Raw genomic sequence first — 22,806 nt, forward strand, 5'->3', positions numbered from 1 at the left:
GGCTGAAGACCTTTTTTTTTGGTTTAATGTTAATTTTCTTCCTTTAGGAGTCTTGCCCCCCCCCATATCTAACTCCATTTTTATTCTCTCAATTCATTTAAATGTTTTTTGTATACCTAGTTTGAAAGGTAGAAGATACCTCTTTTACATAAACAATGAGCACAAGTTTGGCCTGCAGGTGGTCCTAGCATCTCCTGTTCAAAGTCTTTCTCTTTCCCTGCCTGAGCCCTTTAGATTGCTGCTCACAAACAGTGCAGGGCTTGATGGACCAACAGATTTGACAAAACACAAGGTAGGCGCTTCATATCTTTATATGGCCACAGATCTCACACTTGGGCCAGGAAAAGCTACAGAGATTTCTTCCACAATAGGCACAGGAGGCCTGCTAAAAGACTGAGACAACCCAATCCAACATAAATCCCTATGCCGTGATGCAGTGACGTCTGCACAGGCTACGCTACATCCTGTGGGTTTGTTTTTTTTAGGGGGGGGGCTACTGGAAGTCTTCTTGGGGTAAGGGGACATTTGTCCTCTTGCCCAGGATAAGCCCCAGCAGCTGCACTCAGACCTGCATTAGTGATATCACTGGAGCAAGAATGCGTTGGTCTGTGCAGGCAGCTCAGGCCCAGGAAGGGGACTAGGTATCACATGTGCCAGTGACCCTGATCCTGCCCCCTGGGCTTGATCTTCCCACCCCGTCTCTGTTGCTGCTTCATCCAGCCCTTCCCCACCCTGTTCATGTTGGGGAATAGCAACACTGAGTACTATTCATCAGTTGAGGGAGCATTTAGTTCTTTGAAGTGAATTGTATGTGGTCCCTTTAATGGTCCTTGTAAACAGTGTGTCTTTTGCTGATTCCTCTTTGTGTATATATAGCTTCCTGTTTGCTGACTTTTGCATTACAGAAGAGTGTATCTTAGGGCAAAATCCTAACCCCTTATATCAGTACTTTCCAGCACTGGCACAGCGGTGCCAATGGGACGTGTGCTGCATCCTGCAGTTGGGGGGCACTCACAGAGGCCTCCTCAAAGTAAGGGAATGTTTGTTGCCTTATCTGAGAGCTGCAATGCCCTTATGTCGGTGCTGGAAAGCATTGACATAAAGGGATAGGATTGCGCCCTTAGTCTTTGTTTTTAACTATTGTTTTTATTATACCTGCATGCATGGGGGGGCAGCTATTTAGGGCTCCTGGTCTTTCAGTGTTAGGAATCTTGATTTGAGTAAAGTGCTTGCATCAGATTGTAAGTAAACTTATTTTTTAGTCTTAATCTTTGGCCTGAGGTTTTTTGTTTGTTTTTGGTGCCCTGGTTTGCAAGCAGCCTGGGTAGAAGAGCAATAACCTTTTGCCCTGATCCAATAGTTCAACCCCTCCCCATCCTCCTCCACACTGAACTTGCTGGCTCCAGCAGGCCTCCTAAGGACCTTCCATGCCAGCAGGAAGGCCCTTGTTAGAACAGGGCCAAAAGACAGAAAACAGGAAAGGCACATTGATTACTCCAACAAATTAGATGCCATAGAAAGAGAGGTACATTTTGTGGGCCGACTGACCCCAAGTCATCATTTCATGGTTTTCGCCTGCTAGCTTGGGCAGAGGAAGCAAACCAGGTACGATAAACAAGATAGAAGTTGGTGCACACCTGGGGCCTGCTGATTATGGCCTAATCAGATTTGAAATGCTTCTGCAAAGCTCTTGAAAAAAACCACCCCAATTTCACAGTGGGGCAGAGTGAGATGAAGGGAAATCTTTGGGATCGATTGTTGTCCAAATTAACTATGAAAAAATCAATTTGCATCTCATTTTCTTTACCTCAGAAGCAAACCAAGAACAGAAAATACAAAAAAATTTTCAAAAGCAAAAAAAAAACAAAAAACAAAACTGGAGCAAAGCAAATATTTAAAAAGAACATGAGTGGCCAAAGCAGCTGCTAAATAAGACCATAAAGAAGGGGATTAGTGAGAGTCCTGGGTGGATGCAAAAATCCAGTCAGCAGAAGGAACTAGCAGCTCTGAAAGTTTTAGAAACCTGGGCCAGAAATTGGAGAGCAAAAAAAACCTCTTAACAAAGAACTAACAGTTTCAAACTTCCTTCTCAGCTGCCCTTCTCTGCTCCCCTCCCCTCATCTCTGGTAAAAGGCATGAGACAGAAACCAGAGAGTGAGAAATTCAGGGCCAGCCAGAGAAGGAAGAAGAGCAGAGAGAAATGCTTACGGCACCTCATCTCAGCAGGTGACGAGGGTGGAGATTTAGCTTACACCGTGGATTAACTGGCTGGGCGCTGCAGATGGAAAATTAAAAAGTGTGCAGATTACAGTGGAGATACAGATGCAGGGATAGGAGGGTGAAGGAACATCCTCTCCACTTAATCTGTCTCCCAAGAGTATTAAAAAGAAACCTGGGAGGAAATTTGAGGAGGAAACTTGAGTTGGCATGGTGCTCTCTCTCTCTCTCTCTCTCTCTCTCTCAAACACACACACACACACACACACACACACACACACACACACACACGACAAAAACCTGGAAGGAAGAAGAAGAAGATAGCAAACATGGTGCTCTTTCTCACTGGCTCTGCTCAGAAGTACATGATTGTTGGAGAAAGGACTTCATTCTGAATTTTACTTTTCCATAAGACAGATACATCCTTTGCCTCGTTGCAGGTGGACATTAACTTATTAATCAAAGCTCCCGTCACCATACACACAACTTTTCTATGGTTGTCATGCTTCCACCATGTCATTATAAGGTGCTGAGTCCCTGACTGCTCCTCATTTAGAAAAACAGCATGAAAAACTATAACTAAGGAGTGATGTTCCCATAAATAATATTTTTGGAGAGTCTTTGCATGATTGCCATAATGTATGCCTATGACAAGTGCATTGTCTTTATTTTACTCTGTCTGTACATGTTCTAATTCAGGCAATTTTTGCTTAATGACTGGAAAATAAACTCAGGCTGCTAGCAAAGCCCTCAAACCTGAGTTATCAAGCCTTTCGGGATTCATGAATTTGATCACAGCTAACTCTGAAAGCTGCTGGGGTTTTCTAAGGCAATCCAGTTTGTTTTAGCAGCTTGAACCTGGCAAGGCCAATTCTAATCAGCTCACAGAGGAGCAGAGCTGTTTTGCCATGTGCTGTGCACTGAGCTTGCAAGCTCAGTTCTGAGACAGTTTAGTTGTGATCATGATGATCTAGGAAAATCCAATGAAGGCAACAGCTACGGGAACAAGGGGCTGGAAGATCAGTTTTCAAATCTGGCACAAGACCATTCTTTATTATTAGTGTTGCCCGTTTCAAGCAACTGTGCTGTCATTCACACCGTGAATTTCAAGCAACAGTTTGGCAATCACACGTGTAAACATCCAGCAGTACAAAGTTGTCCTGTAGCCTACCTGCTCTGGTGTAGCTTCTGCTAGCAGGTTCACTGCTCCTGGCTGGAGGGCTGGAGGTTTTGGCCAGCTTGTTAGCTGACACTCGGTACATGACACCACCAATACAGCGCAGGCCTTTGCTCCTCCATCGATGCTGCAAAGCTGGGGACTTACTCCCAAGAAACAAGTGGCAAGTGCTATTTAGGACCAGAGACCTGCAAAGAGAAAAAAAAATACGTTCAAGGCAAGGAAAGCAGGGCTTTCTGCTCATAACCGAGCATGTTCCTAGACAACCATCCAGTAAGAATGTTCAGCAGTACACTGCTTTAAAGCTGGCAGAACTGTTAGTCCAATGAGTTATTGGGGAGACTTCCCAGATTGAGCTTTGAGGTCCCTTGGTTACCTTCTGATCAGACAGCACCTGGACATCCCACCAACTGTCCACAAACAATGGACCTTAATCATCAGATTCTCTGAACCAGAAAACTATCAAAGCTGTACTCCAAAGCAGCCCAAAGCCTTTGTGATGATAATGCATTTTGGAAATGCAAATCATGGAAATGCAAATCTAAATTCATTTAGAAATGAAGAAATTTAGAAATGAAGCAAATCATGGCTTGCCTAAGGCCACCTAGTAAGTTCAGGCAGAGGCAAGATTTGAGTGGTAGGCTTTCCCAGTTCATAGTTACAGCAGCCACGGAGAGTGACATAGAGGGGAGCTCCATCACGTCACGTGCGCCCCTTCCTCTTGCCTCAGAGGCTGCTCCAGAAGTTGCATATACTCATCCTCAAGCTCTTTGCTGCCACCAAGACAGCCAGAGACAAAAAAAAGTCATGACACTTCAGTGCTCAATACTGGATTCTACACACAGCTTGCAACACAGGCTTTTCTATCTGTAACGTCACCCACTCACACATCAAAACACTGCATTTCCCCCATTACGCCAGCAGCCATTCCAACCCAATCAAATCTGCTCCAGTATCAGCTATCTTAGCTATTTAGCACTAATCCAAATGGTAATTTGTTTATGCAAATGAGATATCTAATTTTGAATTAGTACAAAACTATGCTCATAATGCTATTAGCAGAAAGTATCTAAACCTCAGCATTTGCTGAAGAACGGATGTGCAATTAGGGGGCTGCAGAACTTCAATGCCTGGAGAGCATCGCCTTTAAAAGAAGGCATGTGACACAGAACAGGGGAACTGCAAAATGCTCTCATTGTGTATATTAGCACTTAGCATGACAAGTTTATTCTAATACGGTTGCTGCCATTGGCTGTCAGCCTCGGTAGATTGTGCCTGAGAATGCCCACAAGAAAGCTTAGAGCATGACTTAGGGCATGCAGGAAGTGAGGAGGGGGGCAGCAGGAAGTGTGCAAGCAATTCCATAAGCACCTCTGATCTGACCTGATCAAGCGGCTTCCACAACACAAACACTGAACTTCTATTCAGGTGCTTCTCTGAGATGGGAAGTGCCCCAGGAATTGGCACGCAGTAGACTTCAAGAAATGTTGAGGGCGCACCCAAACAGCGGAGCCACAGCAGCCTCTATATGCACAGCCACAAAAGACAAGGACCACCAGAGCAGCCCACGTCAAAATACAGGTGCAGAGCGGATGTCTTCTCAGGAATTTTTAAAAGTGAATCATTGACGGGAGGCTGCCTGGTGCTTGGACTTTTGTTCGTGTTGTAGGTTTTACCCAGTCTCATGGCAGAAGGCAGATACTGTATTGCCAACAGTGCCTTCCCCAGGATATTTTTATGGCTCACAGAAAGCCACCTGGTCAGGCTTGTGGGTTACTGAGGGCCCAATCCTATCCAATTTTCCAGTGCTGGTGCTGCTGTGCCAATGGGGTATGCATGCATCCTGTGTTGGGGAGACAGTCTCAGAGGCCTTCTCAAAGTATGGGAACACTTGTTCCCTTACCATGGGGCTCCATTGCTGCTGCACCGGTGCTGGAAAGTTGGATGGGATTGGGCCCCGAGTCTGGTAGCATGTACTCTTGTCAAAAACTCTCCAAGGTCCTGAGCAGAGCTCTGTCACCTCACCTGCGGCCTGATTCTTCCAGCCAGGGACTGAACTGGACCTTCCACATGCAGAACAGGTGCTCAGTCACCAATAACACTGTGTAACAGCATTGGAACAATTTTGTGTTTCTCTGAATATTTTGTTGTTTATTCATTTTGGTGTGAGGGTTTAAAAAATGTGGTTATTTTTGGCACAGCATCAATAGTTAGGCTACTCTAAAATGTACGCAGTTGTATAATACGACGTTTATTATAATGTATGAGGCAATAGGATTAGCAGAAACACAAAATTTAAGATAACTAAAAAAGGTTTTAATGATTCAAAAAAACTAAGATTACTGTTGGAATCTACACTTCTGAATTGTATAAGAAACATGAAAAATTCAACTTGAACTATTTTTGTGTTACACAGTGCACTGGCTCATGGCTCTGAGGTGTACAAAAGCAAGATACTCACAAAGACAAAATCCTCCCCACCATCATCAAGGTCAGACTGCTGTCAGGGGGCTGCACACAACTCCCAGACTTTGCTGGTGAGCTGGCTGTGCTCTGCTCCAGTCTGCATTCTAGACTGCCAAGGTTTACTTCGTTCTTCAATCCAGACACCTGCACTCAGCAGTCTTCTTAACAGGTCCGAAGGAAGACCCTTGACACTGCACCACTCTGAGGTGGTTGCAGCAGATACACTGAAAGGAAGGGGCTGCCTGTTTCACCAAGTGCTCTGCCAGGAAGGGCGGAAATCTCAGCTGTGATTAAAACTGAGGAAGGCAGAACTAACCCTAACCCTAATCCTGAGTGAAAATCCTTATAGTGAAGGCCTTGATCAAGAGGAAAGAGTGCACTCTAACCTGGGGCCAGAAACACCCTGGCAGCCAGCACAGAATATTGCGGTAATGTGCGCTGCACAATTAGACACCGAGGTTGAACTGCTGTATTTTGGACCAACAGATGTTTCCAAACTCTTTTCAAAGACAGTCCTTTGGAGATCACATCACAGCAGTCCAACGTGGACTGCAATTTGGTTTTAAACACCAGGGCAACTTTCCCCTTCTGCCAGGTAATCAGCGACAGTTTAAAAAAAAAAAATCCAAACACCTCCCCTTTCAAAACAGTTCTAGCTGCCCACATTCTTCTTCCCCACCTCCCCTATGGCCATTTGCAACAGTGGTCAATGCCTTTCATTTTCACTTTTGACGAAATAATGTTTGAATTTCCACTGCCTCTTTGCCAACAAGCACACACAGAATTTGGCATAGTCAGCACAGTGCTCAAGACTTCGAGTCAGTTGTGAACACAGGAGGAGAAATCTATCATGCTGCAAATCTCACACTAAGAGGACCCTTTTCCAAACAGCACTTTTTGTTTTCCCTCTGCATTAGCACAAATTGCATGTACATCCACTGCTGAAGCGAAATCGGTTCCTGACAAGGCACTAAGTAATTTTCAACTGGACTCTCACTTACTCACACATGCAAGCACTGCTGCCTCTTCCTTGGGGGGGGGGCAGCTGAATGCTATGAGCACATTAATCTAAGTGGAAAACACTTGCCATCGCCAGCTCTGCCTTTCTGGCAAGTAACTAGGTTAATTTAGCAGATCAACACTCACCGAACTTCCAAACAGCTCAGGACACATCTTTTTATATGCAAAAAGAAAGACCAGGAGAATGGATGTATGAAAGGGGAAAAACAACTTGGGCTGCAAAGGGACTGTACAGTGGTCATCTTTTGAAATGTAGTGAGAAAAGAATTACATGAACTCTGACAATTGTTGCAGATTCCCAAGCCTTTTCTTCCTAATGCAAAGATTCTAGACCAGCGGTGTCAAACGTAAGGCCCAGGGGCCGGATACGGCTCGCAGAAGTGCTGAGCAGTGCTGAGGTGGCACTGCTGAAAGGGCAGCCCACATGAAAATCAGGCTCTCCCGTATCTTGAAATATGATCAAGATTTGTGTATTTTCTCTTCTGTCATTCGCAGCAAATGAGTTCCTAAGTGAGAAAAAGTGCTTATTTTCGTTAGTATTGGCAACCTTCAGTCTCGAAAGACTATGGTATCGCGCTCTGAAAGGTGGTTCTGGCACAGCGTCTAGTGTGGCTGAAAAGGCCAATCCGGGAGTGACAATCCCTTCCACACCGGGAGCAAGTGCAGTCTGTCCCTGGTCTGTCTCCCTGGCTATGGGCCTTCCTTCTTTGCCTCTTAGCCTCAGACTGTTGGCAAAGTGTCTCTTCAAACTGGGAAAGGCCATGCTGCACAGCCTGCCTCCAAGCGGGCCGCTCAGAGGCCAGGGTTTCCCACTTGTTGAGGTCCATCCCTAAGGCCTTCAGATCCCTCTTGCAGATGTCCTTGTATCGCAGCTGTGGTCTACCTGTAGGGCGCTTTCCTTGCACGAGTTCTCCATAGAGGAGATCCTTTGGGATCCGGCCATCATCCATTCTCACGACATGACCAAGCCAACGCAGGCGTCTCTGTTTCAGCAGTGAATACATGCTAGGGATTCCAGCACGTTATGACCTATTTTCGTTATGACCTATTTAATGACATCACTTCCGGCCCTCAGCAGGAATCACGAATGCTATTCAGCCCTCCGTATGAAATGAGTTTGAAACCCCTGATCTAGACTATATTGTGATAAAGAGGCAGGCAGGTTCAGGAATGATTTCTAGTGGCCAATGCTTTCATTTTCTACCACAGCTCTTCCTTATGCTTTTTAGAAGCATAATTCGACTTGTATCAGCAGTGATGTAGCTAGGTCATTTGACACCCAGGGTCCATAAATTTTTGTCACCCCATACAACACAATTAATTCACATTTTTATTTCACCCTTCCTCTAAGCAGCTCAGGGTGGTGTACAAGGTTGCTCCCCTTATTTTGTCCTCACAACAACCCTGTGAGGTAGGTAAGACTGAGAGAAAGTAATACTCATAACATGAAATGAATAATAGTAATGGCCAGAAAATATATGCAGTGAATATTTCCCCACAAGCAATGGATGAAATTCTGCATCAAATTATTATTATTATTATTATTATTATTATTATTATTATTATTATTATTATTATTATTAACAGTGGTATATAACAGTGGTTCTCACACATTTGGGACAATGTCCCACACAAAAGTGGGACCCACTTTTTAGAATGAGAATCTGTCGAGACCCACCAAAACGATGTCATGACCAGAAGTGATGTCATCAAGCAGGAAAATTTTTACCCATCCTAGGCTGCAATCCTACCCACACTTATCCTGGAGTAAGTTCCATTTACTTTCATTGTTAAAAGAATATAACTAGAAGCTTGTTCAAAGTACAGATGTGTAACATTTCCCCAAATGCAGTCACATATCATGGTAGCATCAAGTCTAATATATTAAAAATACAATATTGAAATGAATGGGGACCCACCTGAAATTAGTTTGCGACCCACTTAGTGGGTTTGAGAAACACTGGTACATAACATGATGGTATTATTCCTAAAAGCCATGATTTCCAGAATTTTGGTCACTAGGGTGTCACCCCCCCCCCCCAAGGATGTCTCATTGGCCTGTTTCAAGTTAAGGCAGTGGTTCTCAAATCTTTAACACTGGGGCCCACTTTTTAGAATGAAAATCAGTCCAGGACTCACCAGAAGTGATGTCATGGCTAGAAGTGACATCATCAAGCAAAATAAAATAATTGTAAATAATTAAATTAAAAAAACAAATAATTAAATAAAGGGAAGCCAGTCCTTCACTTCCACCAAGTTCCAACAAGTGACTCCTCTCTGTAGCCTGCCTGCAATAACACTCCCCCCCCCACACACACACAAATATCAGTGAGATTTTCAGCCCTCTCCAATGCCTAGTACAGTGTAAATTCTTATTTTTCAAGCATATCATTATCGGGACCACCTGGCTTCGCAAGTCTATAAACAAATAAAAATTGACCTAACCAGCTCAAGCCTCTGTTTTATTTGGGGGCGGGGGTGCTGCCTTCTGGAGCATTTGTTGAGCTCCACTTTCATCAGATTGGGACCATGCAACTAGCCTTGCATTCCCCTTTACCTGACTTGACCAGGAGCCAAGACTAGTTGTGTTGGACTAGTTGCCAAGATTTGTGTTCTGGTCACGATAAGGAAACCGGATTTCTTGACATGCTAAATGACTGTGGCTTAGAGCAGCTAGTCATGGAGCCCACCAGAGGACAGGTGACTCTGGATTTAATATTGTGCGGTATGCAGGACCTGGTTAGAGATGTAAACGTTACTGAGCCATTGGGGAACAGTGATCTTGCTGCGATCCGTTTTGACATGCACGTTGGGGGAAGAATACCAGGCAAATCTCTAACAAAAACCCTTGACTTCCGACGGATAAACTTCCCCCAAATGAGGAGGCTGGTTAGAAGGAGGTTGAAAGGGAGGGTAAAAAGAGTCCAATCTCTCCAGAGTGCATGGAGGCTGCTTAAAACAACAGGAATAGAGGCCCAGCAGAGGTGTATACCGCAAAGAAAGAAGGGTTCCACTAAATCCAGGCGAGTACCCGCATGGCTAACCAGCCAAGTTAGAGAGGCTGTGAAGGGCAAGGAAGCTTCCTTCCGTAAATGGAAGTCTTCCCCTAATGAGGAGAATAAAAAGGAACATAAACTGTGGCAAAAGAAATGTAAGAAGGTGATATGGGAGGCCAAGCGAGACTATGAGGAACGCATGGCCAGCAACATTAAGGGGAATAATAAAAGCTTCTTCAAATATGTTAGAAGCAGGAAACCCGCCAGAGAAGCGGTTGGCCCTCTGGATGGTGAGGGAGGGAAAGGGGAGATAAAAGGAGACTTAGAGATGGCAGAGAAATTGAATTAGTTCTTTGCATCTGTCTTCACGGCAGAAGACCTCGGGCAGATACCGTTGCCCGAACGGCCCCTCCTGACCGAGGAGTTAAGTCAGATAGAGGTTAAAAGAGAAGATGTTTCAGACCTCATTGATAAATTAAAGATCAAGAAGTCACCGGGCCCTGATGGCATCCATCCAAGAGTTATTAAGGAATTGAAGAATGAAGTTGCAGATCTCTTGACTAAGATATGCAACTTGTCCCTCAAAATGGCCACGGTGCCAGAAGATTGGAGGATAGCAAATGTCACGCCTATTTATAAAAAGGGAAAGAGGGGGGACCCGGGAAACTATAGGCCGGTCAGCCTAACATCCATATCGGGTAAGATGGTGGAATGCCTCATCAAAGATAGAATCTCAAAACACATAGATGAACAGGCCTTGCTGAGGGAGAGTCAGCATGGCTTCTGTAAGGGTAAATCTTGCCTCACGAACCTTACAGAATTCTTTAAAAAGGTCAATAGGCATGTGGATTTGGGAGAACCCGTGGACATTATATATCTGGACTTTCAGAAGGCGTTTGACACGGTCCCTCACCAAAGGCTACTGAAAAAACTCCACAGTCAGGGAATTAGAGGACAGGTCCTCTCATGGATTGAGAACTGGTTGGAGGCCAGGAGGCAGAGAGTGGGTGTCAATGGGCAATTTTCACAATGGAGAGAGGTGAAAAGCGGTGTGCCCCAAGTATCTGTCCTGGGACCGGTGCTTTTCAACCTCTTCATAAATGACCTGGAGACAGGGTTGAGCAGTGAAGTGGCAAAGTTTGCAGACGACACCAAACTTTTCCGCGTGGTGAAGACCAGAAGTGATTGTGAGGAGCTCCAGAAGGATCTCTCCAGACTGGCAGAATGGGCAGCAAAATGGCAGATGCGCTTCAATGTCAGGAAGTGTAAAGTCATGCACATTGGGGCAAAAAATCAAAACTTTAGATATAGGCTGATGGGTTCTGAGCTGTCTGTGACAGATCAGGAGAGAGATCTTGGGGTGGTAGTGGACAGGTCGATGAAAGTGTCGACCCAATGTGCGGCGGCAGTGAAGAAGCTCAATTCTATGCTTGCGATCATTAGGAAGGGTATTGAGAACAAAACGGCTAGTATTATAATGCCGTTGTACAAATCGATGGTAAGGCCACACCTGTAGTATTGTGTCCAGTTCTGGTCGCTGCATCTCAAAAAAGACATAGTGGAAATGGAAAAGGTGCAAAAGAGAGCGACTAAGATGATTACGGGGCTGGGGCACCTTCCTTATGAGGAAAGGCTACGGAGTTTGGGCCTCTTCAGCCTAGAAAAGAGACGCCTGAGGGGGGACATGATTGAGACTACAAAATTATGCAGGGAATGGACAGAGTGGATAGGGAGATGCTCTTTACACTCTCACATAATACCAGAACCAGGGGACATCCACTAAAATTGAGTGTTGGGTGGGTTAGGACAGACAAAAGAAAATATTTCTTTACTCAGCGTGTGGTTGGTCTGTGGAACTCCTTGCCACAGGATGTGGTGCTGGCGTCTACCCTAGACGCCTTTAAAAGGGGATTGGACAAGTTTCTGGAGGAAAAATCCGTTATGGGGTACAAGCCATGATGTGTATGCACAACCTCCTGATTTTAGAAATGGGTTATGTCAGAATGCCAGATGCAGGGGAGGGCACCAGGATGAGGTCTCTTGTTATCTGGTGTGCTCCCTGGGGCATTTGGTGGGCCACTGTGAGATACAGGAAGCTGGACTAGATGGGCCTATGGCCTGATCCAGTGGGGCTGTTCTTATGTTCTTATTAGTTTGCTTACTCACAAGTAAACGCAACCATGTGGCTTATTTTTGCATTCCATAGGGCTCAATACATTTGTCTGCTCGGAGGGAGGGACTTCCTTCTTAGATGTTTTTTGGGGACTGCTTTCATTGAATAGGAACCATTCTGGTGTTGCTGAATGAGTAAACATGCGATATGGCTCACTTTAACTTTCCATAGGCCTCCATGAATTTTTTTGTTTCCAGTTTTTAGGCTATAACTTTTGATGGAAAGGAGACATTTCATTCCCATTTTTTTCACTGCATTCTGCAGAAAATTCTGCATCCAACAGTATATAGCACGATGGGGCTATTCATAACCTCCGCGATGTCAGTGATGTTGGGTCATTTGTGGTGTCATCCCCCCCCAAGGCTTGTAGCTGGGGCGGACCACCCCTGCACCCCTCACTAGCTACACCACTGTGTATTGGTTTCTTTCAATTCCTCACATAAGCACAGCAATACTTCACTCTCAGGCTCACACAAACACCAAGAAGTTCCAAATTCTGCAAAAAAAATCCAAATACTATATTTAAGTCAGGTAAAGACAACGCTACATAAACACTTTTGGATGCATTTTCTTGACTTGTATAATTATCTTGAGAACTGAATATGAAGGTTTTTAAAGCATGTAATCTGGACTTTTTAAAACACAAGCACAACTATAAAAATCATATGTTGACATGTTTGCAAATTGTGCATTTGCTGTCTTTATAAACACAAAGTGAACAATTTACGGAAATGCGCTATGCTTGAAGTGTGTGTCATAAAAACGAGCCCCTCCATTTCTTACCATAAAGAAACTCATTATTTTGTTCTGGCTGAAGCCAAAACATGCAGATCAGAGTCTTGGTTTTCCCCTTGGTTACCATATATAACAATTTCTTCCTGTAATTCAAGAAGTCTTGACAAATTCCATTGGCCTCATTCAAAAAAAAAGCAAATCTAAACTAAATGCATACCCAAGAGGTGTAAGTGATCTGCAGAAACAGATACCTTTAGACGCCACAGTCTCTTCCTGTACCAAGGAGCAGGAAATAAGGGCTAATGAATGCTAACTACTGCATGGAAATCATGGTAGTCAGAGATAAATATTTAATGTCCAGGTACCAATGGAAAAAGTCACAACCAAGAATAGATGCCAGTGAAATGGGTCCCTGCTCCTTACAGTGCAAGGGCCCCTGCTCAAACGATCATCTCACTTTTAGCTTCCTATTTGCAAAATAAAAACAAAAGAAACCTACTCCAGAGTTGCTGGGATGGAGAAATTAATGAAGTGTTCCTGCCCCAAGTCACCTTGAGACAGTGATGCAAATTAATTGTAATATACTTAGTGTTAGCAATGCAAGATGGTTTTGCTTTTAAAGGTCTGCTTTCACATCAATAGAAAAACAGTATTATGCAGGGTGGGTAGTCATTTTGCTATCCCAAGTTTGTGCCAAAAAATCATCACATTGTGCAAATTAACATTTTATCTGGGGGTCATGGAATTAGAGTAAAAACAATGCATCTTATATGAAGGCCATCATGAATCACAATTTTCTTCAATGAAATCATGAACATTTTCCATTTGGCATGTTCTTCACCCTTTATTATGAACCCCCTGGTTGCTGGCACAGCATGAAGAACAAGTCTCTACATTGTTCCTCATGCTATTTAAACTGCTGGGTGAAACAATCTGGAGACCTGAGCTGTGGTTTCAGGTTTTTTGCTTTGGTGGCAGTAGTGGTGGTGGTGGTGGATACAGACCAGGCACCAAACCTGGTGCTTCTGACTATGTTTCTAAGCCCCTAACATCCTCTGAGCTTTGTTGCTTTAACTAGCTGTAGAGTCTTCTACTGCCAAAGAAAATGTATGGAGCCCTATGGCTAATGAAACTGACCCACAGTGTACGTTTACTCACAAGTAGGCAACTGTGTCTTGGTGCACTGGAAAGAGCCGGCTGAGAGGAATACAATACCACCAGAATTGTGCAGAATTACAGGAAGAAATTGTTATATATTCTTGCTCCGTGATGGTTTGTTCAAACTCCAGGAATTGCTCACTGGGACATGACTTGAGATGGGTTTTAAAAGAACACACAAATTCACACAATACTGAATTCTTCCAATGAAGAACTGTCCTACCCTCCCTTCCCCCCACTACCAGAGCTTGCAAGAGCCACCAGACCCTTCTGTGAGCCTGAAATACACACACAACAGCCACACATGGATCCGAATCCTGAATTCCACAGGCAACTTCCACAGCCTCTTCTCAAAGCATCACAATCTCCCGGTTCCTCTCATCAAAGAGGGCAACAGGCACCAGAGGAAACAGCTGAACAGCGCAAGACTCCAGGGCAGAACACAAGCTCCTTCTCCTCAGTCAGGGAAAGGAAGAGGCTCAGAAGGCTGCCAGGTCTCAGAGTAAGCAGATGGGCTGCCTGGGAGCTGTCCTTGGTGCTACAAGACCTGCTTCGGACTAGGTCTTGGTTCTTACTTCCTCCTTCAGCACACAACTGTATGCAAGTGCTTCCTTGCCCCCTGGGTGAACTGCCTCCCATTCATTCTCTGCCAGGTGGGTTCCACTCCATCCTCTTCCCTGTGGAATCTGGCCAGCCAGGACCACCCACACCCTGGCTAACACTGGGAAACTACACAGGTTCTACATTTTCTCATTTTAATTGAAAATAAAAGCTGCTACAAGCCAAATGACACTTCTGCCAAGGTCTAAGAATGAAGTACTCAAACTATTCTATGGTGGAATCGTACCCACCTTCAAACGTTCCTGTGCTGGATTCTACCCCTTCTTTATCATGGATTATTTATTTATACAGGTATTTATATACCGCCTTTCTTGGTCATCAGATTTCTCCTCAGACTTTAATCCAAGGCGGTTTACATAGGCAGGCTGTTCTAAACCCCTGTAGGGATTTTTACAATTGAATAGTTCTAGTCTCATAGAACTCCTCGTTCCAGCTGCATTCCTTCCCGGTCTGGCCTCTCTCTGGCCCTTCGCCTCTCATGCTCCATTTGACAGCAACTCCTCTCTGCCACTGAGGGTCAGCTCATCAGTATATCAGCGTGTCGTCAGTTCTCGGGTACTTCTGGTTGTTTCGAATTGGCAGCCTCAGATCTTCAGGCATATAAGGCGGCAGCTCTACCAACTGAGCCAGACCTCCTGCCCATGGATGGCCACCTCACCTCCAACACGCCCCTTCTTGTCCCTGCTATAGAGTTTATAGCCTTGGACTGCAGTATCCCACTGGTTCCCCGCTTTGCACCAGGTTTCCATTATGCTACTTATGCTACTTTCCCACTATATCAGCAGAATGAGAGGCTGCAGGGATAAAGCAGCAAATAAGCAGCCCATCTTGGGGGACTCCATATACAAGTGCTTTTATGCAAATACCTGAAGTCTCCAAGCGAAGATGGGAGAACTGGAAAGTTTGGTGGCTAGGGAAAACATATGCTTGTCTGGGTCCCTCTGACTTACCTGCAGGTAGCTTGGGGGATGTTGCCCCTGAAGGGACAAGCAGCACCCCCAGGGCAACCCCCTCCCCTTTGGGGGAGACTTGAACAGACCGGCCTGCAGGCCCAGGGCCTCCAGAACATGGCAGGAGGGGGGAAAGGGCCCAGGACTGCTCCTTTAACACCCTGGGAAGGGAAGGGGCGGCGCTTGGAGGGGTCGGTTCCAGGCATAAAAGCTGGCCCAGCCAGGGATGAGAGTGGAGGCAGCCTGCTGCAGGGAAGCCAGGCTACCAGTGACTAAAGAGGTGGGAAGCCTCCGTCTGTGCGGAGAAGGAAGAGGGTGGAGCAATCCCCTTCCCCCACCTACCCTTCTGAGGCAACTTGGAGCCAGCTGACTGCCACAGGAGTTGGAGCCCCTCTAGGACCCCGCTGCTGCCTCTCAAGACATAGTGGGCCCCTCAGGGCCCAGGGACCTACAATGCTCAATACCATGGAACCTGCCAGAGGCACTGGCTGCCTCTGCAAGCATCACAGAAAGACGAGGAGAGAGTTGGAAGTCTCATAAGAAGCCCACAGACCAAGCAAAGTTAAGACCTTCCTTGTGCCATTTCCTCTTGCAGGTGGTTCTGCAAGCAACTTCAAAAGGACTCGCTTCATATTCACTTCACATCACAATTTTAAATCAGGAATGCTTAATGGTGCTCCCAAAAGACTCCATTCTTGTGCAGCAAAGCACCAACCAGAAGCACTGCACACAAAAACACCAGCCTGAAGTGCCTCTCCCTGTCATTCTAAACATACATGTTACTCTCATAACAGTTCAGATCCTGCAGGTCAAAGACCAGGTCTCTGAACTGAGAGGCCACAGACCAAAGTCACTGACTAGCATCAGAAACAGAGGCAAGGCTGGGAGGGGGAAAGGGGTTCACAAGCTTTCTGCAAGTTTCATCACAGGCCTCTTGCATCCACCTCCCATGCAAAGAATTCCCAGGCTCCCAGGAAGTGTCACTGCTACCCCCAACTACGCCTTACGTGAGACATGCTCCTTTCTGGAAGTATCAAAGTCAGCTGGGAGGGGCAGACTCCCAAACAGACCTGTAATCTGCTCCAATAACCTTTAGAGCAGTTTCCACTGCTGGAGACAGAAAGACTGAGGGGAAAGGCGCCAGGAAGTTGTAGCCCTGTTTCAGCAGTTTTTACTCTCTCTCTCTCTCTCTCTCTCTCTCTCTCTCTCTAGCCTGCTTGCAAAGGGGAAGAAAAACACACACAGCCCAGGACTGAGCAGCATAAAATGGATCATAGAGCAGGAGGCTGCAGGCACTCTGCACTGCAATCGCCACACCAGCATGAAACATTCAGGTTGCAGGCCCAGCTGACACCAGCTCCATCTGATGAAGGGAAAAAAATGCCTGCAAACATTAAATAGCCCATCTGGGCAATGCTGGGCTCAAGAATGGTGCTCCACCCCTTGCAAAATGAATTTTTTCTTTATTATTTTCACTTCCTGCATTAGCGTATGCACACATGCACCATGCACGTACTTCCTTAACCCTGGCAATAAGGAGTAATGAAATCCACACTAGCTAGGCACACACAGAATGCCTTATAGTGCTTTCCACCTTGTTTTGCTTTCCTAGCGCCCCATATGAACAGCAAGGCCACCACTGGCTGGGGAAGGGTTATTCCACCCATTTCAGAGCAATCTCTCAGCCTGCTTCCTTCACAGGACTGCTAACTATGAAGCACAGCAGAGCACTACCAAAATTCTTGATAAATTGCACCATAAGAAAATATCACAGGGACAGTGCCTGCCTTTTCCCTGTACTGCTTAATTGAAGGCCAGCAGCGAGTCACATTTGTGGCACCACAGCAGCTCTTTCCCATGCATCTTGGCTGATTCCAACCCTGTTACAAGTCCCTACTGCTGGATGCCCTGGCTCCAGACTGAGGCACCAACACAACCTGTAGGACCTGCACAACAGTAATTGTCAGAGGCTCTTCCCTAGTGGCCCACACTAGAGAACCATCCATTTAATTAAATTAAATTAAATCTGGCTGCCTTAGGCAGGGGATGACCACTTCCACTCCACACTTCCTCTTCCAACGCAAGAAGGGGGAGGAGCAGAGACTGGTGCATTAAGAACATAAGAAGAGCCCCGCTGGATCAGGCCAAAGGCCCATCTAGTCCAGCTTCCTGCATTTCTGTGCTCAGAAATCTCACGCTGGCCCACCAAATGCCCCAGGGAGCACACAAGACAACAGACACAACCTGCGTCCTGCTGCCCTCCCCTGCATCTGGCAATCAGAGGCAGCCTGCCTCTAAACCCAAGAGGTTGCACATACCGACCATGACTTCTAACCCGTAATGAACTTCGCCTCCAGAAATTTGTCCAATCCCCCCCCTCTTAAAGGCATCCAGGCAAGATGCCATCACTACGTCCTGTGGCAATGAGTTCCACAGACTAATTGCACGCTGGGTAAAGAGATATTTTCTGCTGTCTGTCCTAACTCTCCCAACACTCAACTTTCGTGGATGTCCCCTGGTTCTGGTGTTATGTGAGAAGGAAAAGAGCATCACTCTGAATACTAGCTGAGGTATTCATTACCAGCTGAGGGCACAGCATTTAGCACCAGGCAGTCTTGGACTAGCCCTGGCCAGATGGGTGCCTACCGGGGAAAGTGCCTTCTCTATGGTGGCACCCCATTTTTGAATCATGCTTCCCAGGGCTGCCTGCCTGGCACTTAACCTGGGGAGTTTTAGGCACCAGGCCAACAGCGCTATTTTGTTTATTTGAATTTATCCAGGCATTCAAAGCTTAGAAGCTTTGCAGCTTATGAAGCTTCATCTACTCTTATCATTTTCACTGTTGCTTTATATTTTCATCTTAATGTGGTTTTAAATTGAAGTTATTGTTTTAAAAAATCCAATAAAATTAAGACAAGAGTAGAAAGCTTTAAAAGGTATAAGGAGCTTCTACCCTGCAGGCCAATGACCATATGAAGTATGTCATATTGTAGTATGAAACTTTTTAAATAAAAATCTATATTCCCCCCCCCCCCAAAAAAATCTATATTTCCCAGTTCCTAGAGCTGTCATCAACTCAAACGGTGAGACAGTACAACATGGCAATAAGACATCTGAGCTAAAACAGGACTCACACGAAATTCCTCTGGTGAAACAAAAAGAGCACACCTTCCCCAAACAGAAAAGAAGAAGAGTCTGAATAAGTGGTTGCTACACACACACAGTCCTGTTTGGAACTCAATAGGATGGCTGAGGCGGGGGGGGGGGGAATCCCATGCATGGTTGAGCATGAAGCCAGGAGCCGTCTTCGCACAAAAGCGAGAGGGGTTCATCTGGGGCTCAATTGTCCCTGACACATCTTTCTAAAGGGCCTCGTTATCCTCCTTGGACGATGCGAAAGATCAGAGCCCCATTTAGAACGGTTATCTGGCAGCAACAGAGGTTCACCGAGCCTCACCGACGGCCGCCAAGAGCGACATTCAACTCGGAGCAAAGGCAGGAGCAGAGAGGGGGACAAGGGAAGGACACCTCTAAAAAGAAGGGCAGGGGTGCCTCGAAAAACATCATGTAGCTTTTCATTCAGTGTGGTGTCACAGCACTCCACCAAATTGTTACCCTAATGGAAAGGCTGGCCTTTGGAAATGAACTGTATTGAGAAGGGAGGATAAAATTAATGAGATAATAGCCAGGCCAAGGACCTGAAGAATACGCCTGCCCTCAACACGAGGGGCTTGTAATTCCTTTTCTACAACACAAACCCTCCGATCTAAAGACTTCTCCATCCGTCCAGCAAGCCCGGCTCCGACAGGAAATTTCATTAATGCTGGAAAATAGGAAAGGTATTAAGCGTGGATAATGAAGGCCAGCAAGTGAACAGTGCCTTAAGATAGTCTTCTTTCTAGCCTTTGTAATGGGAGGCATGAACTTTCCCTTCAAATCCATTTCTAATCCATTTGAAATACTACAGCAAATTATCTTCCCTTCAGCCCGAAAGCGGCCAGCCAATTTACTCCGAATAGAAGTGACAATGCAACAGAATTTATCGCCATAACCTTGACTACACAAGGTTGAGGGTTGGCTTTCCCTCACCCCCAAAGTGGGGATGGAAAGCAAATTTTAAATGATTTTTTAGAAGGGGGGGAGGACTAAGGAAATACAGGGACACTACAGAAGTGCATCTTTAAAAAACCAAGAGCCACTGTCGTGTCAGGTGCCCAAAAGCAAGGGGGGTGGAAGGAAACGAGAACATGGAATTGTCGCACCCATAGAAGCCACACTCTGAATCCAACACTTTAGATCTCAGGGGAAAGTGTGGATGTGATGGCGGGAGGGGGGGGAAGGTGCTGACTCTGGCTGGACCTTCCCTCCCCAATTCATTGTCTTTTGAGCTGAGTACTTTGAGCGCACCATGACACTTTCTGTCATCCTCTCTTGCTTGTACACAATCAAAAGGGCTGAGTTGTTCTCTCTGTTCCCACTGCTGGAGCACAACTGTTTTCTCTTGCATCTCTGTTCGGTTACAAGTCAACAGGACAGGAGAGCGGAATGAAGGGCACACTCAAAACCAAAGGAAAAGAAGCAGTTTTGTACAAAGTAGACAGTCGACCTCACTGACAGATGGAAATGCAGGGAGGCAGAGGAGAATTTCAGCTTGGTGCAATCCCACCAAAATTGGAGTCTTAAACATTAGAGCATAATCTCAGTGCAGGATTTCCACCACATCTCTGCTTTATTTTTATTTTCCCAGTTCCCAGCCCACTGTAAGCCTGAACACATGGTAGCAGTTTTGCTAGAAGGAAAACCCCCCACTCAGAGTATAGGACTGTCTGCAAAGGAGAATCCAGTCCTCTCGGTGCAAAGGCCAGCTCTTCTCCCACTCTCTGGCCAAAGACCACTCCTCATTTCTCAAGTAGTACTCCATTTGTACTTGTTCCCTCTTCTCAAGTTTAAAATTCTGGGAACAGACCTTCACAAACTGCTCTGCACAGCAAAGCACACCAAGCAGAAACAATTCTGTGGGCAGAATTTGTGGCAATGTGAGTTTGGTGAATGGCAGAATTGCTTTTTAATCTGGAATTCTGGCAATCTGATCACAGGCAGATGACAACTGTATGAGTTAAGGTGCCAGCGGGGCTGCCCCCCCCCCATCACACACCAAATTGGTCCTGTGGCTCAGCAACTGGCAGGGCTCCACCTTCCATGCACTTTCAGCAGCAAGAATCCAGCTTCTGAGCTGCAAATCTTGCCCCCTGTGCCAGCATTTGGCTTGCTTCTGAGAACAGATGCTCAGTAAGGTTGGAGGAACTTGCCTATTGTAGCCTCAAAAGGCCCAAAATTAACTACACCTCCCCTTCCAGGAGAACGCGAAATGGAGCTCTGTTAAGAGCTGGAAGAACTCCCCTCAGCAACCTCCCCTTCACTGCAATTCCCCAGGACCACTTCATAACAGGTTGAGTCTATTCAGCACTCACCTCTGGAACAATCCAGCACTTCAGCACAAACTTGTCCCCTGGCAGCCATTGGACTAATGACTTTTTTCCTCCTGAAGTCTTTGAAACAGACGCTTCTCAACCCCATGCCACTGAGCAGAGATCCACTGCTGTTTCCAAAAGGCACTTTCTCTCAAAAGCCTCTCCCCAACAGGAAGCAATAATGGGATTCCCCCAGTTCAAAACTCCTCTTGAGGCCCCCCACAACTTCTGAGGGCTACAGCTTTGATTCTCACTTTGAGCTCTGGTTACTGGGGGTCAAAATGTTTTCTTTAGACACTAAATCTCTCCCTTGCCTTGAAACAGAGCTGGCTCGCCTCAAGCCAGGAGCTTAGTCCAATAATGTCCTCTGTTAATTCGGAGTACTCAATTTCCTAATTGTCTGGCCATTAAGAAAAAAGACTCCCTATTTTCACTCCCTCCCTTAGGGGATGAGAACACAGTCCACTGGAATATCCAACACAAGTCCCACTTAAATGCATACATGCTGCATTGAGAGCTCCTGATGCACTGTGCCCAGTGTTAACCAACAAGCTTTTTGTTGTTGTTGTTGTATGCAACTTGTCCCTCAAAACAGCCACGTTGCCAGAAGATTAGAGGATAGCAAATGTATACTATAAGCCGGTCAGCCTAACATCTATACCAGGTAAAATGGTGCAATGCCTCATCAAAGATAGGATTTCAAAACACATAGACGAACAGGCCTTGCTGAGCAAGAATCAGCATGGCTTCTGTAAGGGTAAGTCTTCCCTCATGAACCTTATAGAATTCTTTGAAAAGGTCAACAGGCATGTGAATGCGGGAGAACCTATAGACATTATATATCTGGACTTTCAGAAGGCGTTTGACACGGTCCCTCACCAAAGGCTACTGAAAAAAACTCCACAGTCAGGGAATTAGAGGACAGGTCCTCTCATGGATTGAGAACTGGTTGAAGGCCAGGAAACAGAGAGTGGGTGTCAATGGGCAATTTTCACAATGGAGAGAGTTGAAAAGCGGTGTGCCCCAAGGATCTGTCCTGGGACCGGTGCTTTTCAACCTCTTCATAAATGACCTGGAGACAGGGTTGAGCAGTGAAGTGGCTAAGTTTACAGACAACACCAAACTTTTCTGAGTGGTGAAGACAGATGTGATTGTGAGGAGCTGCAGAAGGATCTCTCCAGACTGGCAGAATGGGCAGCAAAATGGCAGATGCGCTTCAATGTCAGTAAGTGTAAAGTCATGCACATTGGGGCAAAAAATCAAAACTTCACATATAGAGCCGGGAGCCGCTGGAAAAGTTTGAGAACTACTGCACTAACTGGTTGCACAGGCTACTGGAGATAGATGGCCTCTTCTTTGCATCAAGAGCCTCTCTGCTGTGTAAACAGACCCTCTGCTGCAGGCGATGGGAGATGAGATTGCTTCATTAAGAGCATCTTTACTGTGCTTTGACCATGTCACATATGCAGTCCATCATTAAGCAAACCATTGTTAAGAGGTGGATGCCTGTATTGCAATCAGGTGACTGGGAAAGGACTGCCCTTCCACCAGAGGGCACTGGTACATCTAACAAACTCTTTCTGAGTTTTATGCATCAATTATTACAGTGACCCCAGGCTACACATCAATTAGAATAAATTAACTATATAGTTAGTTGGCAACCTTCAGTCTTGAAAGACTATGGTATCGCACTCTGAAAGGTGGTTCTGGCAGAGCGTCTAGTGTGGCTGAAAAGGCCGATTCGGGAGTGACAATCCCTTCCACACTGGGAGCAAGTGCAGTCTGTCCCTGGCCTGTCTCCCTGGCTATGGGCCTTCCTTCT

At 45.8% G+C, this 22,806-nt stretch overlaps 1 protein-coding gene across 2 annotated transcripts in view; it reads right to left on the reverse strand.

Moving 5' to 3' along the window:
* ZC3H3 (zinc finger CCCH-type containing 3) overlaps nucleotides 1–22,806 on the reverse strand; it is a 290,941-nt gene that overhangs the window by 110,791 nt on the left and 157,344 nt on the right. For both annotated transcript variants that reach the window (XM_066623326.1, XM_066623327.1), the window contains exon 5: nucleotides 3,389–3,582. In XM_066623326.1, the coding sequence (XP_066479423.1) occupies nucleotides 3,389–3,582 (194 nt within the window). The remainder of the gene's footprint in view (nucleotides 1–3,388; nucleotides 3,583–22,806) is intronic.

Source organism: Tiliqua scincoides, chromosome 4, assembly GCF_035046505.1.
Source record: "Tiliqua scincoides isolate rTilSci1 chromosome 4, rTilSci1.hap2, whole genome shotgun sequence".
Taxonomy (NCBI): domain Eukaryota; kingdom Metazoa; phylum Chordata; class Lepidosauria; order Squamata; family Scincidae; genus Tiliqua; species Tiliqua scincoides.